This window comes from Nothoprocta perdicaria, unplaced genomic scaffold (assembly GCF_003342845.1).
Source record: "Nothoprocta perdicaria isolate Ctin4 unplaced genomic scaffold, notPer1 scaffold_97, whole genome shotgun sequence".
NCBI lineage: Eukaryota > Metazoa > Chordata > Aves > Tinamiformes > Tinamidae > Nothoprocta > Nothoprocta perdicaria.
In genome coordinates this window covers 2,149,559-2,163,687 of record NW_020456276.1, presented here as the reverse complement: position 1 = coordinate 2,163,687, position 14,129 = coordinate 2,149,559, and the positions used below count along the sequence as shown (strand labels likewise).

General features: G+C 40.3%; 1 protein-coding gene across 10 annotated transcripts; it reads left to right on the top strand.

Moving 5' to 3' along the window:
- Positions 1 to 16: 16 nt before the first annotated feature.
- On the top strand, positions 17 to 12,306 carry NFYA (nuclear transcription factor Y subunit alpha). Of its 10 annotated transcripts, none has more exons than XM_026053130.1 (10): positions 17 to 78; positions 1,512 to 1,633; positions 2,939 to 3,022; positions 5,029 to 5,175; positions 6,340 to 6,471; positions 7,097 to 7,202; positions 7,709 to 7,875; positions 8,668 to 8,841; positions 9,189 to 9,290; positions 9,542 to 12,306. In XM_026053130.1, exons 2-10 carry the CDS (start codon positions 1,559 to 1,561, stop codon positions 9,593 to 9,595), a joined length of 1,041 nt encoding a protein of 346 aa, XP_025908915.1. In that variant the 5' UTR covers positions 17 to 78; positions 1,512 to 1,558; the 3' UTR covers positions 9,596 to 12,306. The 10 variants fall into 10 exon arrangements, with proteins under 10 accessions (XP_025908915.1, XP_025908916.1, XP_025908917.1 ...); XM_026053131.1 differs by having other exon boundaries at positions 2,936 to 3,019; XM_026053132.1 differs by having other exon boundaries at positions 2,936 to 3,022; positions 7,727 to 7,875.
- The last annotated feature ends 1,823 nt before the right edge of the window (positions 12,307 to 14,129 follow it).

The window sequence follows — 14,129 nt, the reverse complement described above, 5'->3', positions numbered from 1 at the left end:
GCCCGCGGCCGCTGCCAGCGACCTCCCGCCGGCGAGAAATCACTCCCGGCCCCGGGCGCCCTCGGGGCCGCGCAGGAGGTCAGAGCAGAGCGCGCGTCGCCTCCGCGGGGCCGGCTGTCCGCGCAGCCCGGCCCGCAGAGCCCGGCCTGCCGCGAGCGCCCTGGCCGTGCCTCGCGCGTTAACGTGCATGTGTAACGTGTGTGCGCGTATGCACAACATACATGTGGCACKGGAACCACTGCAGCGCGAGCGGCGTGAGAAGGGAGCCCGGCGGCCCCTTGTGCGCGGCTCCGAGGAGCGCGCCGGGGCCTGCGCTCAGCTCCGGGCTGTGGGGTTAGGGAAAGCAGGGAGCTTCGGGCCCCTTCCTTTAGCGGCAGCTGGCACTTGCTGCTGCTGGAACGCTTCCACGCCGAAGGAAATGTGGGAGCCGCTGCTGACAGGCTAGCAGGCTTCTAGGGGAGAGATTAAGTGCGCTGTGCACMATGGAGACCTCGATAGAAGGACTTCAGAGAGTTAACACACAACTAAATAAAATGAAAACATACTCTTGCTAGCTCACAGTGAGAAATAACTTKWTTTWSSWAAAWMAAGTTAAGATGAATGCAAAACACTTAAGCACAGAGGATAATTTAAATTAAAGAGCAGGATATATGAGTGGYGTTGTTACAGTAGTAGCCACAAAACTACTACAGTTAGTGGAAGTTGTGACTGAGGCTTAGGTACATTTCTTTTAAAATTTTCTTTCTGCCTTAAGCTCTGAAGACGAAGGTCACAGACTGCTTTTTCACTAGTRTAACGAGGTGCATTTTCAGTTGTAACGTAAAACAAAGCCCTCATTAAAAGCAATGGTAAGAACTCTGTTGATCAACTAAGAAGAAATGTGGGGAAGTAAGGTAATGGAACTGACTATTTTATTTCAGCAGTGTGTTTTTCATATGTCTAGGCAAGGGTCCAAGACAGGAGAGGTAGGAAAAGGATGGAAGCAGTGAGAAGTCTGCTGGCTATTTTCAAATCCTGCAGAAGTGGGAGGAGAAGAGAGAGCCCCAAGGAAGGAGCACTGCATAGTTGGGAAGGAGGGACAATTTCACTTAGCCTCGTTGAATTCTTGAAATATTGCTTGGTTTTGCACTTTCTATGTTGAGAGCTTTTTGGAGGACACCCCTTCTCCCCCAGATCAGAGCAGGCAACTGCCCGTAGCACAGAACACGCGAGAGAACGCAGACACAGAGCAGAAAGAGGTACRTCTACTATTCGATCTGCTGAAGATTACTGGCAGAGCGACCCTGAGGCCGTGTCTGATGCTCAGACAAGTTATGTGCTACCGGAATTAAATTAGGGGCTGTTATGATAGAGATAGGTCCTTGACTAAAGAGCGGCTCATGCTGTGTGGTTTGACCAAARCATGACATCTCAACATCCCTCGATGGTTTGCTTTTCAGGTACTCTAAGATAATACTAACCTCGAAACCTTGGGAAAATAATCGCATGCCTTTTTTTTCTTCTCTTGCCAGAATTGGAGACTGAGGTGTGCTGTGTAGAGCGGCTCAACTGAGGAGCAATGGAGCAGTACACAGCAAATAGTAACAGCTCCACAGAGCAGATTGTTGTGCAGGCTGGGCAGATTCAGCAACAGGTATGGAAGGTTATTGGAATGGCTGAGCTGGCATTCCCAGTGCTTAGCTATAGACTTTTCTGTCCTTTTTTTTTTTCCTGTTCATATGTCCATATTCCACAGAGCCAGTAGGATGCTTCATGATGCGAGCTGCATGTGTGTTTATGTTACCTGATCAGTGGTCTTTGTCAATGATCTATGTGTTTTTAATCTCAATTAATTTAATAGAATTGTAAGTATGTAAGTTATCAAGTTTTGGTGGAGTAGGGACTTCATAAATTTTCAGCGATATGTGGAAAAGAATAGTTCTTTTGGTTTGTTACATCTCATGGTTTAATTCAGAGAATGTCTTTGTTTAAGCCATGCAAATGAATGAGACACTGTAGGTTATATTTGCAGTAAGATGATATGTTTGCTTTGTTATCACTCTGTTTGAGGGTTTGATGGGAACAGGCTGTGACCAACATTCTTTTCCCACTGAATTTAGAGGAGGTTGACTCTTTTGGCAAGAGCAAGATTATAGCTGAGTTTAAAAAATAACAAGTTAAAATTRCCAAAAATTCTGGTACTGCCTTTAGCAGGTGACCAAAGATAAGGTATTTGATTTTACAAGTATTTTTAAGTAGATGGAAGGTAAAAACATACCTTAACTTGCTGAATTTTCAGTATGTGTTCTCAAATGCTCTCCTGTGTTGCAGTGCAAGAGAAACTTTCGAATCAGCCAATTGTAGTTCAGCTTTTACAGACGTCCTTCATCTCCCCAAATGCTAACGTAGTTAACAGATTATTTTGGTACTCTTACTAAAGAGGCTAAAGATAGACTAGGCTTTCAGATTTAACTGCTCTTTGAAATTCTCAAGATTGTCCTTCAAGGTCAGTAGTGGAATATTTTGATGTGAGGGTTACACAGACGAAGCTCAGTCTGTAGTTATCTGTGCTACTGTTCTGCACACGAAGGAATTTTTGGCCCTCACTGGTCAGAAACCTGGAATCCCTTCACCATAAGAAGCTCAGACAGTGAAGAGGAAGCCTAAGTGGAAAGATCGCATTCTAAAACAGTGAAGCAAAGGTTTTAAATTCAAAAAGAAAAGTTCAGTCATATTCTTTGTAACTCATCTTTGTTTAGGGCTGTTGCAGGTGTCAGTGTGCGTACGCAGTTTTGCTGGTATTCCATTCTTAGTTTGCTAAACATATCCATGTACCTTATGTTCCAAGAGCAGCATTACGTGCATTTTAAATCCATCCTCATGCAGCAAAGTGTGGTTGTCTCTTCTCTGAGCTGTGCATTTGCGTGTTTCAAGCTATTCCTGTTCCTATTCCCAGCAGCAGGGTGGTGTCACTGCTGTCCAGCTGCAGACTGAGGCCCAGGTGGCATCCGCCTCAGGCCAGCAAGTCCAGACCCTCCAGGTAGTGGTGATCTCTCTAATTGTGTTTGTGAGCACTGCATGACTACTCTCCCCATCACCACATATCTAATGCTGTGTTTCTACCAGGGTTTGAAATAGGGACAGGAAAATTTGTGGCCTAAAGCAGCTGTGCTTTTGTGCTAGTTGCTTGTTCTTGAAGAAGAGGTTATAGGTTTTCTTCAGATCTCAAATGGAAGTCAGAAACCCTAATGCGTTCATCAATTTCTGCTGCTGTAATTATGAAAGTGAATTGAAATGGAATCTAACAGAAGTAACATCCTGTAGTCCAGAGCGGTAACTCAAGAGATACAGCCCCAGACTTTTGTACAATTTCAAAAATAAGGGATTTCTACTATCCAATGTGATAAGCTTTTTGTATCTATACTGGATGGAAAGAAGCCAGGGATACAGTGGGGGACCACCATCCTGAAGAGTGAATCTTCATCTCTGATTATAAAGGGCAGTTGAGGGCCTTATTAGATCCTGTGGGATTGAGATTCCTGATTTCTTACTTRTAGTTCAGGTAACACAGGAAAATCCAGGAGAGTCATTTATCGTAACAGTAAATGTTATGGATTGGAAAGAAAGGCAGGATTATTTCAAACCCTGATTTGTTTTGATGTAAGTATTGTCTCTTGCAAACTTCATCTCATTAGATCATGCAGGAAGCTTTCAAAGGAGTTGAGAAGGTCTGGACAATTCTAGCGATTTAATAGAGCTTTCTTCACTTGATATTTTGTTTTTATTTGTGTATTTGATTTTTGAACTCTTTAGAAGAAGGAAGTTCTGAGAGGCTAGAATGGTCTTGCCAGATGTGGAACTAAACACAGCATTTTTTATGTTCAGAGTTAAAATAGAAAAAAATGGCTGACTTGGATTGCTTGGGCTCTGTGGCCTCCTAGTCTCATACTGCAATGTTTGCTTTCCCCTTTTGCTTGCTCTAACACATTAACAAGATTCCCGGAATTGATCATTTCCTTTCTACTTATTGGATATTGCACTGCTGACTGTGCTGCTTTGTGGCTGACATGAGCATGCTTGTGTCTCTCTACTTCGGTTGTAATTCAAAACAAGTACTACCAATTATGTTAGTGGCAGAACTGAACCGTCTAGCAGGCGTATTAGATGACCTGTAAAGACACAATATTCCCTTTAGGGCTTTGATTATTTAAGTACCATTATGGTGGTTTCTTTAGATTTGTTAGCATGTAACTCACTATGGGTTTTGACCTATGGAAAGTGAAGCTTTATTTTATGTAATTCAGTATGGACTGAAAATTTGTACTGATGTTTAATTTAATGAACCAACCTAATGGTGGTGGATTCGTGAGTAAACTTTGGTTAGTAATGAAGGTTCTATAACGGGGTGGGTCACGGAATCAGTTTTGATTATTGTATATACTCTTGAGGTTTTCAGGTAGAAAAAAAAGAGAGACTTTTTTAACCCTTACTGAACTACAGTTTGTGCTGTCGTGTTAATAACTTCATAACCATGAAAAGATCCTTTAAGAACATCACAGGCCCTATATCAGTTATGGAATGGTAATGTAAGAATATAATTGGAGGGAGTTGGAACTACTTCAGAATCTCTCTCAGGATAACTTACTTAGAGCTTTTTCTCATTAAGAAACCCAATTGAAGATTTCTAATAGTGTTGTGGATAATGAAATTTCTTTTACTTTGCTTCACTCTCAGGCTGTGCATGAAGAGAGTTACTGTATCTAGACAGTTTATATGTGTATTACATACTTTGTTGCAAAGGTTGAAAGTTTTCATTATACTGTGGCAGAAAAAGATAGCTTACAGAATCCAACAGCATAACACAGAGAACGTTTCAACAATTAAAGATATTTTATGCTGATTATGAATCCAGTTTAGTGATTATTGCTGAGTGGCCACTGCATTAAAATAGGTAAGCATTCAGCCTGAGGTGGCAGTCACTGCTGTTTCTGGTTACGTGTCATCAAACTTTTTTTCATTGTTTGTTTGCTTTTTTCTGCCGTTTTCTAGGTGCAGGGTCAGCCACTCATGGTCCAAGTAAGCGGAGGTCAGCTGATCACCTCGACTGGCCAGCCCATCATGGTGCAGGCTGTGCCGGGCGGGCAGGGCCAGACAATCATGCAAGTCCCCGTTTCGGGAACACAGGGACTGCAGCAGGTGAGTTAATTCTCATTTTTATTAAAGATAGTTCACAAAGAATGAGCGATGCAGTGCTCACCTTGCCAGASAGCGTGTATTTGTCTTGGGACTGTTAAAATAGGCTGGACAAAGATGATTTTTCTCCAGCTATGCAACTGTCACAGTGAGCTGCATGTTAAAAATTAAACTAAACTTGCTTTTGTATTTGATACTGTATTTTATGAGATATGGCAAACCTTTTAAAGGAAATCCATTAAAATACAGCTAGAGCCTTTTTTGCACATTTAGCTGGCTAGTACATTATGTGTCTGACTAAAGAGGTTTTTATTTTTCTTTTTTGAAATTAAAATTTCTTGAAAATTTTATTTGCATCAGAGTTCATCTAATATCATGTATGGAGCTGAATTTAAACTTTCCTATTTAATGATTTAGAAAAATATGTGATGGATTAATTAATTATTTTGAAACATTTAATGGACAATTTTTAACTTAAGCAAGTGCTTGATATGTGTTACTCGAACTACAGTAGTGTCGTAATGGAAGTGTTTTGGTTATTTGAGAATGGGATTTAGAAATCAAGTTCAGGACAGTCAAGGAAGGCACATGATGTCTTGTGTTTTGAGAGGCTTATTTGAATGTTTATATTTCCCTTATAGAGACAGTGTTCTTTGTGTTAGGTTCTCTACAGCTTGTCTGTTGGAGGAAACCTTAGAGCTTTTATTTTAAGCAGAAGTCGCATATTTTAGTTTTTTTTTAATCCTAATTGGTGGAAAATCTTCCCTGCAAAGCTGAAGAAAAATTTTGTTTATATAAGGGCATATGAGTCTTAGTCTTCTTTTCTTCCTTTGACCTGAGTATTGTTATTCCTAGTTTCATGTGAATAATTTATTTCTTTGACTGTTTTATTGTGTAAGCAGTGGAGAACTGCTGGGGCCTGATGACACCAGCATGTTATATTTCCTCTATTCTGTATGGTCCTGCCTGCTCTTGTATCAGTGATTGCTGTGTCACAGAGAGGAATAAATCAGAACTCTTTCCAATTTAAAATGGAAGAGAAGATCCAGTGCTTGCCTTTTCTTGGCAACACTATGTCATCCTTGGAGATGATTCKGTAATGCTGAGGCCAAGGAGGGAGAAACAAGAGGCATAGTTAATGTTCCTTTCTGACTCTTTCTTCCACAGATTCAGTTGGTCCAGCCAGGTCAGATTCAGATTCAAGGTGGGCAGGCTGTGCAGGTACAGGGGCAGCAGGGCCAGACCCAGCAGATCATTATACAGCAGCCACAGACTGCAGTTACTGCTGGCCAGACACAGGTAACTGCACCAGCATGAAAGGATTTTCTTGAGGAATAGGAAGAGAAACTTGACAAATAACTTAAGATATGGTTAAGTAAAAAGGAAGTAAAAGAATTTATTAATATTGAGGAGAACTTGAGAATAAAATTAATACTTTTGTGGTGTTTTAACACATAAGTCTGGGACAGACTAAGTAGACTGCATGTTTTTATCAAGTGGGTTTCTCTGTTTGGTTCATGACTGTTTATATGTTGAAGTTTAAAGACATAAAGTACTGCTAATTTTAAGCTTCTCATTTTGTGAAATCATCTAGTCATACCTGCTTTGCTGTTCAGGACCAAAATTAAATTTTTGAGCAGAACAGTCCTTCCTTTAACATATGCTTAGTGAGATACAAAACCTATGACTTGTTTTTGTTGTTTTGTTTTTTAATATTAAATACTAAGCTATGAAAATAAGTTTGTTCAGGTACTTAATCTGCAATTCAGTTGATTTGTGTTCCATCCTATTTCTTTACGCTGATAATACAGCAAAAGAAATAAGTGCTTGAAACATCTTGAACACTATGTATAAATTCACAGGAATTGTAAAATTTGGGAAAAAAAACAATTTGTGAGTTTACTGTGTTGTTTGTTTTGTTTAGACACAGCAACAAATAGCAGTTCAAGGGCAACAGGTAGCGCAAACAGCTGAAGGCCAGACCATTGTCTATCAGCCAGTTAATGCTGATGGAACCATTCTTCAACAAGGTATGATGATTTCTAGCGGGAAAAACATCATTACCTATTCATACCCGTTTTGCAAGTTTTTACTGCCTTATATTATCAAAATAAAAAATGAGAGACAGTACTGACAGTGCCAAAGATTGACAAAGTGAATGGAAGAAGAAATGCTTGTTATGCAGCTAGCTTTTAAAAAGAGAAAATACCTTCTCTTCTTGGCAAGGGCTATTAGAATAAGAGCGCTTAGGTTTGCTTTTAAGCCTTAGAATATGTGATCTCTACTCTTCGGCTGGGATTACTGCTCAGATGACAAAATTCAAAACAGATACAAAAAAAAAAAAAACCCAAACAAGTATGAGGGCTAGATGATGTAATAAATAGTAACAACTCATTATTTGTGGTGCTTTTAAAAATCCTTTTGCATGTGATGGAAGGGTGAGTGAGTGAAAACAGAAGTGGGACTAATGGTGTTCCCTTCTTTCTGTGTGCGTGTTTTTGTTTTTGTTTTTSTTTTATGTTTTCTTTTCTTAAAGTTACAGTCCCTGTTACAGGCATGATCACCATCCCAGCAGCCAGTTTGGCTGGAGCACAAATTGTCCAGACGGGAGCCAACACCAATACAACCAGCAGTGGACAAGGGACTGTGACAGTGACGCTACCAGTTGCTGGAAATGTTGTCAATTCAGGGGGAATGGTTATGGTACATCAATTTTCTGTTGTTTAAAGATTGAGCTTGAAGGTGCCTGTGCATAAACCATTGTTTCAGATCCATATCAGCTTAATACAGACTACCCTCCTGAGCAGCTATCATTAGCTTAAAGTTTAAATGATAAATATTTTCAGCTTTAATGACCTATTCCTAATGTAAAATATATATTCTATATGTTTTTCTATACTGTATTATGGACTTGCAAAATCTAGAAACTGCAATTTAAAATAAGCTCTAAATAAATAAGTAGAGATTTGAAAAGACTAAATATTACTTTTTTTTGAGGATGCCTTAGTATTTGGTTTTATGACTCTTAAGGTTTTTCAGCAAGTGCTTATTTATAGTGAGATCCATTTTAACTTGATATTCATTTTTCCTCTCCACTAGAGGTCAGCATTTCTATAAGCTACATTTGCTTAAGAAATGCTTAGAAAATAATTATATAAATGAAATAAGTGATAACTAAACAGACAGAAAGGGAGAAAATGGGCATATCTTATTTACCTATGTACAAGAAGCAGTAATGTGGTCGTTGAACTCTATATTGAATTGATATGTTACCATTACCAGAAAAAAAGTAAGCCCAAGTTATGTGTAATTATTTGTTTAAATGTATTCCGTGGTTTGCCACYAACTTTCTTACTGCTTTTAATGTAAAGCAGAGTTGCATTATCTGAAGAAAAGTTATACACTTTCCATTTAAACTTACTCTTGCATTTAGAAGTTTTTGAATGCATTTCATGTTGTGAGCCACAAGWACTAAAAACATTCTCCTCTTTACAGATGGTACCTGGAGCTGGGTCAGTACCAGCTATCCAGAGAATACCTCTGCCCGGAGCAGAAATGCTGGAAGAAGAGCCACTCTATGTAAATGCCAAGCAGTATCACCGGATCCTAAAGAGGCGGCAGGCACGAGCTAAGCTTGAAGCCGAGGGAAAAATTCCCAAAGAGAGAAGGGTGAGATTGTAATTCAGATCTAATGCAGGGTTGTTGTATGGGAAAGACAGAAAAGCTCTCCTGGAAAAAAATGAATTAAAATCTAAGTGTCCTTTTGTTTTGTTTTTGTTCATAATCTTTATCAGAGTATTTCCTCTGAGTACCTTAGTAAGAGTCCTGTTGCTTTCCATGTTTTTAGTTGTTGAATATATACGTATGAATCTCTATGTATTATATTGCAAAAAGGCATTTACTATAAACACTAGGCATTTTTTTTCAGTGGTCAGGAACTTCCCTGTGTTCTCATTTACTGGAAGTATTGAAATGGTAGGCTGGTCTCATTAGTCTTTTCTTCCGTATTGTTATAGAAATACTTGCATGAGTCTCGGCATCGTCATGCCATGGCGAGGAAGCGGGGAGAAGGTGGACGTTTCTTCTCACCAAAGGAAAAAGATAACACACACATGCAGGTAATTAGAGCTTCGTCCTTTGGACAGCTGACACAGTCAGTTCCTCACAATATACTTAAGGGTTGTTTATTAAGATTTATATAACAATTCTTTTCTGCTTCTCTGTAAAACCTMGCTTAAGATGTGACGTGTACAGGGATCAAGGGAGGGAGTAGAGGAGTCTTTTGATAAGGGAGTTGTGCCTGATTCTGTACTGTTATGCTGAACATAACTGCTGAAGTTACAACATCACATGTGTTTTGTATCTGTAGGATCCATCTCAGGCCAGTGAAGAAGCAATGACACAGATGATTAGAGTTTCTTAACTGCTGCTTAAAGAAGAAAATAACTGAATAAAATTCCTGTCCCTCCTACAAGTTTGTCCTACCTTACCAGTGCATCAAGCAAGTCTTTTCAATGGGACAATCACCACATCACAGCCTATCCTTTTCTACAGAACAAACACCACTTTTTTTCAGTATGTGGCTGAGATTTTAATTRCAGTGGATTCAACAAATAGAAACTTACTGACTTCTCACTGGTATACTCTTGGATCTAGCGCAGGGATTTCAAAGTCCAACTGCTCATGCCTACGTGTTTGGKTTTTTTTTTTCTGTTGGTTGGGGTTTTGTTTGTTTTCTTTCAAAAAAAAACATTTCTTGATCTCTTGTATTACAATTGGCTGTGGGGGTGAGAGTGCCACTGACTTGGTGATCAGCAATAACTCTGGCRTGCTGAAGCAGGGCCAGCAAAGACCTGTTGGAGTTAGTCTGTACAGAGACATGGTTCAGTTTATAGTAACCAGCACTGGCTTCACCACAGTGCTTTGTTTTCCCAGTGAAGACTTGTCATTGGCATCCACTCTTTACAACTTTGGACCTGCTATCGATGAATTGTTCATTGCTGTTGCATTTGCACTTCTGAAACTGGCAAAACTGAAGGGGGTTCTATTCAGCTCCATCCTGTGAGATGTGTAAAGAGCGAGCTCTTCTCTGGGAAAAGTTCAGCCATGTAGTCAAAATGAGAGAAACAGTTCAAGATTATAACAGGACTTGATATATTGAATATCTGTTCAAAGGAATAAATGAGAGGGTTATTGATGTAAGTTTAAAAATGTAATTAGAAAATGCAGTCTGTGTAGATGTTTTTTGATATGTTTATTGCCAATAATTGACACTTTGGAAGAAAAGCAGATGCTAGTATAAAAAGGATCAGATGTTTTAAGTGAGTCTCTTCTAAAGATTTTTTTTCAGTCTTCCTTCTAACTTGCCAGTGCAGTGCTTGGTTCCTCCAAAAGAAATAATATCTGCAATATCAGAGTGATAGGACTTTTTAAGTGTTTCCTGATAATTAGTTCTGCAATTCTCATCCTACAGAGTGAGGGACTGTCTCATGACAACAGAAACACAGGACAATTAACTTGGCTCATCCTGATGTAACTGAAGGATTGTTAAGCAAACAAAGGCAAGAATTGATGAATCTTTCAGACTTTTTACAGAATAAAAGATAGCTTTTAGATAAAAGTAGCACTTAGGAATGAGGAAAACATGCTTGCTTTAAAAAAAAAAAAAAGCATTTTTCATGACCTTTAGCTGGCATCTGGATTAATTCTTTGACTTCATCTTTATCTTTAATTCAGTAGGTAATTACATATTTCAAACTTGGTACATCTTACTGACTTAAAATGTCATTGGAGCCTGAAGTTCTTAAGCCTTCTAACAGGTGATAGGGGCATCTTTCCATGTGCATTTCCCACGGACTGGCTGTGTGTCACCTGCATGCTGTAGTTCCATCTCTTTCAAAATTGTGTGTTCTGCAATTAAATTGTGCTGCTGCAGTTAAGTATGAACTTGGAAGCAGCATGGCTGGAAAAATAGTAAAAGATGAAATGGCTGGAATGGTATAAAAATCAGAGCAATCAAACCTCTATTTACATTGCATAAAAGACAAATACTGAAGCTAAAAGAGTAAAAACAGATGGGAAAGAATGCAAGAGGAGCAAGAAGAAACAGGGAGAAGTGTTTGATGCTGCTGATTCTGTGGGGGAGAGTATGCCTGCCTTGATATTAAGGAAGGCAATGTTGTTACCCATCTGTGAAGGTACAGAGACTCTTGCCATTGAAAATACAAAGAAGAAATGCAGATTTAGSATATTTATTTAGGCAGCTGCATTTTCTAAATTGTTCCAAGACCTCCTGTGCTGGATTTTTAGTTTTGCGATCTTAATGTCACCACAGTTGACACTAAGTTAAAGCTGAGCAACAAGCTCTGYTACACTCAAGTGAAACTTGCAGCTTTGGGAGGAGGTGGAAGCCAAGTTCTTGATATACATATAAAGGAATCTTTCTATTGTCTTAAATTATGTTAACAATCTAATACTCTGGTCACAAATTTTACAAGTTTTTGGATTTTTTTTTTAAATTAGTCAAAAGGCATTTGGTTGCCTCTGTTATATTTCTGGCATCTTTGGTGCCTTTGGTTGCTTCTGCCTTAAACTACCTGGCTGATCAGAGTGTGGTGCTTATTTTCTTCAGTTGGCGACTATGAAATCCTCACCTAGCATTTCTTGTGAGGTCATCCATTTCAGGAAAAATGTAGCTCTCTTCTAGTGAAGGAATAATGATTTTTTTGCTTTAGTTGAGTTTACAGCATTTCTGTAAATACTTTTTAAGAGCATCTGTACATTTTGTTAATCTAGAATATTCATGGGCTGGAGGAATGCAAGACAGCCACTTCGTAACATTTCTGCTCTTCAACTGACAGCTAATCTCTGTCCTGAAGACCCCCCTTTGGCAGCTGGAAGTTAGGGAAGCAGAGATTATTAAGTATTTTTTTTTAACTTGAGTAAATACTTGTTTTCTTAACCTGTAAACTTCTTCCAAATATCTAGATCTTTTCCAGTAAGCCCTTCATATATACGTTCTCCGATTTGTTGTAGAATATGTATTAAGACCTATGAATTTGTTTTATGTAGGAAGTCTTATCGTTAATATTTTCAGTAGTGATGTGAAAGCCTGAGTGCTACTGTCATCTTTTTCATTTACTTTGGGTTACCTGTATTCACTTTTAAAAGTAGTGTTTGCTTGATGAGATTGGAGATACCAGTCAATACCATGTTACCAAAAAGTCCACTTTATTCTCTTGGGTGAATTTATGAAATTGGAAACATCACCAAATTCAAACCTCTGGTAATTAAATGGGAATTCTTTGTGAATTGGCAGAAAGTCCACTTTAGAAGTGCATAAAAGAGTGATGAGGATAAAAGAATGGGCCTGGGGAGAATGAAAAATATGGCTGATTGACCCAGCAAATACCGGAGCAGTGAACCTATCAAAAAACAGTTTTATGCAAGTGTAAAGAATAGAGTGTGGGAAACTGTCCTCAATGATGCTAAATGGCTTCAAGGCTTTGCATGCTTAGAGAAAAAAAAAGGAGAGGAAAAAGAATCTTACTTGTGAATGGGGGAGGGGGGTACTGAGATTTGCGTAATGTAAGGCAAAGTTTGTATATAGTTAAAAGTTTATAATTTTTTTTATATGATGCATTTTTTCAAGTGTATTTTGGTCTTTAATAGATGCAATTGTAAGTACTGTGTACACTATCCAGCTAATAAAAATTTATAAACTGGGTACTAGCCTGGGTTCTGTTTCCCAGTCCTGTTGCTCCTTCCAGCCGAGCGAGGAAGCACCAAGGGAGGAGGCAGCGCCCACAGGTGGCTTTCCCAGCCCTGGTGCCTTTTCTTGCCCCAAGGAGTGGAGGAGAGGGCTGGGCACAATGCTCCGTGCTCCCCTGCTCAGTGAGGACAGGCCCAGGGGTCCTTCAGAGGTCGGTAGGATGGAAAAAAGGGAAAACTTTTCCTTTCTTTCTGTTGCCCTCCGGTTGCAAAATGGCGGCTGCATCACCTGAGGTGGAGCCTGGGGCAGCAGCTCCGCCATCCCTGCGGGTGGGTGGGTGGTGGAAAGCGATTGGCTGGGGGCGGGGATGAGCTATAGAGCTGTGAACGCCCATTGGACAGGAGCCCCTGTGGGGCAGCTTTGATTGGCCAGTGGTGACGCCTGGCTCCATTTTGCACTGCTCTTGCGGCCAAGTGGGGCAGCAGCGCCTCAAGATGGCGGCTGTTATGTGGCGAGGCTGAGCTGAGGTGAGTCTTGTCCTAGGAGGAGCAGGGACAGGCCTGGCTGGCACTGGCCTCTCGCTGCTGCAGTGTCAGGGCAGCCCGCAGCATCCGCTCAGCGGACGAAATGGCCTTGTTGAGGTGGAGGAGCAAATAAAGGCTGCATCAAGCTGGGTGACAGCGTGGCTTTCATATGTCCGACCCCATGTGAGGAAAACACACATTAGCTGAGTTTTTAGGCAGAATGAGGTTCTGTAATTATTACATGAAAAAAAYTACTGTTTTAATTAATCCTAAAAATGTGCCTAGTACTCAAAGTGTGGCCCTTCCTTCCCTCACCCATCTTGTGGGGTGAGGCCTAGTGCCCAGAGTGCCCCTTGGTGACAGACCCATCTCTCATCACAGAATAGTTAAGGTTGGAAGGGACCTCTAGAGATCATCTAGTCCAACCCCTCTGCWCCTRCAGGGACACCTAGAGCAAGTGGCACAGGGTGGCATCCAGGCAGGTTTTGAAGACCTCTAGAGAAGGAGACTCCACAACCTCCCTGAGTAGCCTGTTCCATATCTGTGTTCCAGGCTTCACTGCACGCCTTGCCTAATTATCCCTGAGAGATGGTGTGAGGAGAAAGCTCCCCTGTAGCATAGGGGGTGCCCTATAGGTGTGTTGCAAGAGTGTTAAGTCATGACAGTCCAATGTTTTTTTGTTCCCATCACCACAAAGATATTCCKACCTTGGTGTTCTCTGT

Coding starts and splice junctions, on each gene's coding strand:
- NFYA (XM_026053127.1), top strand. CDS start 1,559: ATGGAGCAGTACACAGCAAATAGTAACAGCTCCACAGAGCAGATTGTT. Junction 6,472..7,096: donor TTACTGCTGGCCAGACACAG/GTAACTGCACCA, acceptor TGTTTTGTTTAG/ACACAGCAACAAATAGCAGT. Junction 9,291..9,541: donor AAGATAACACACACATGCAG/GTAATTAGAGCT, acceptor TTGTATCTGTAG/GATCCATCTCAGGCCAGTGA.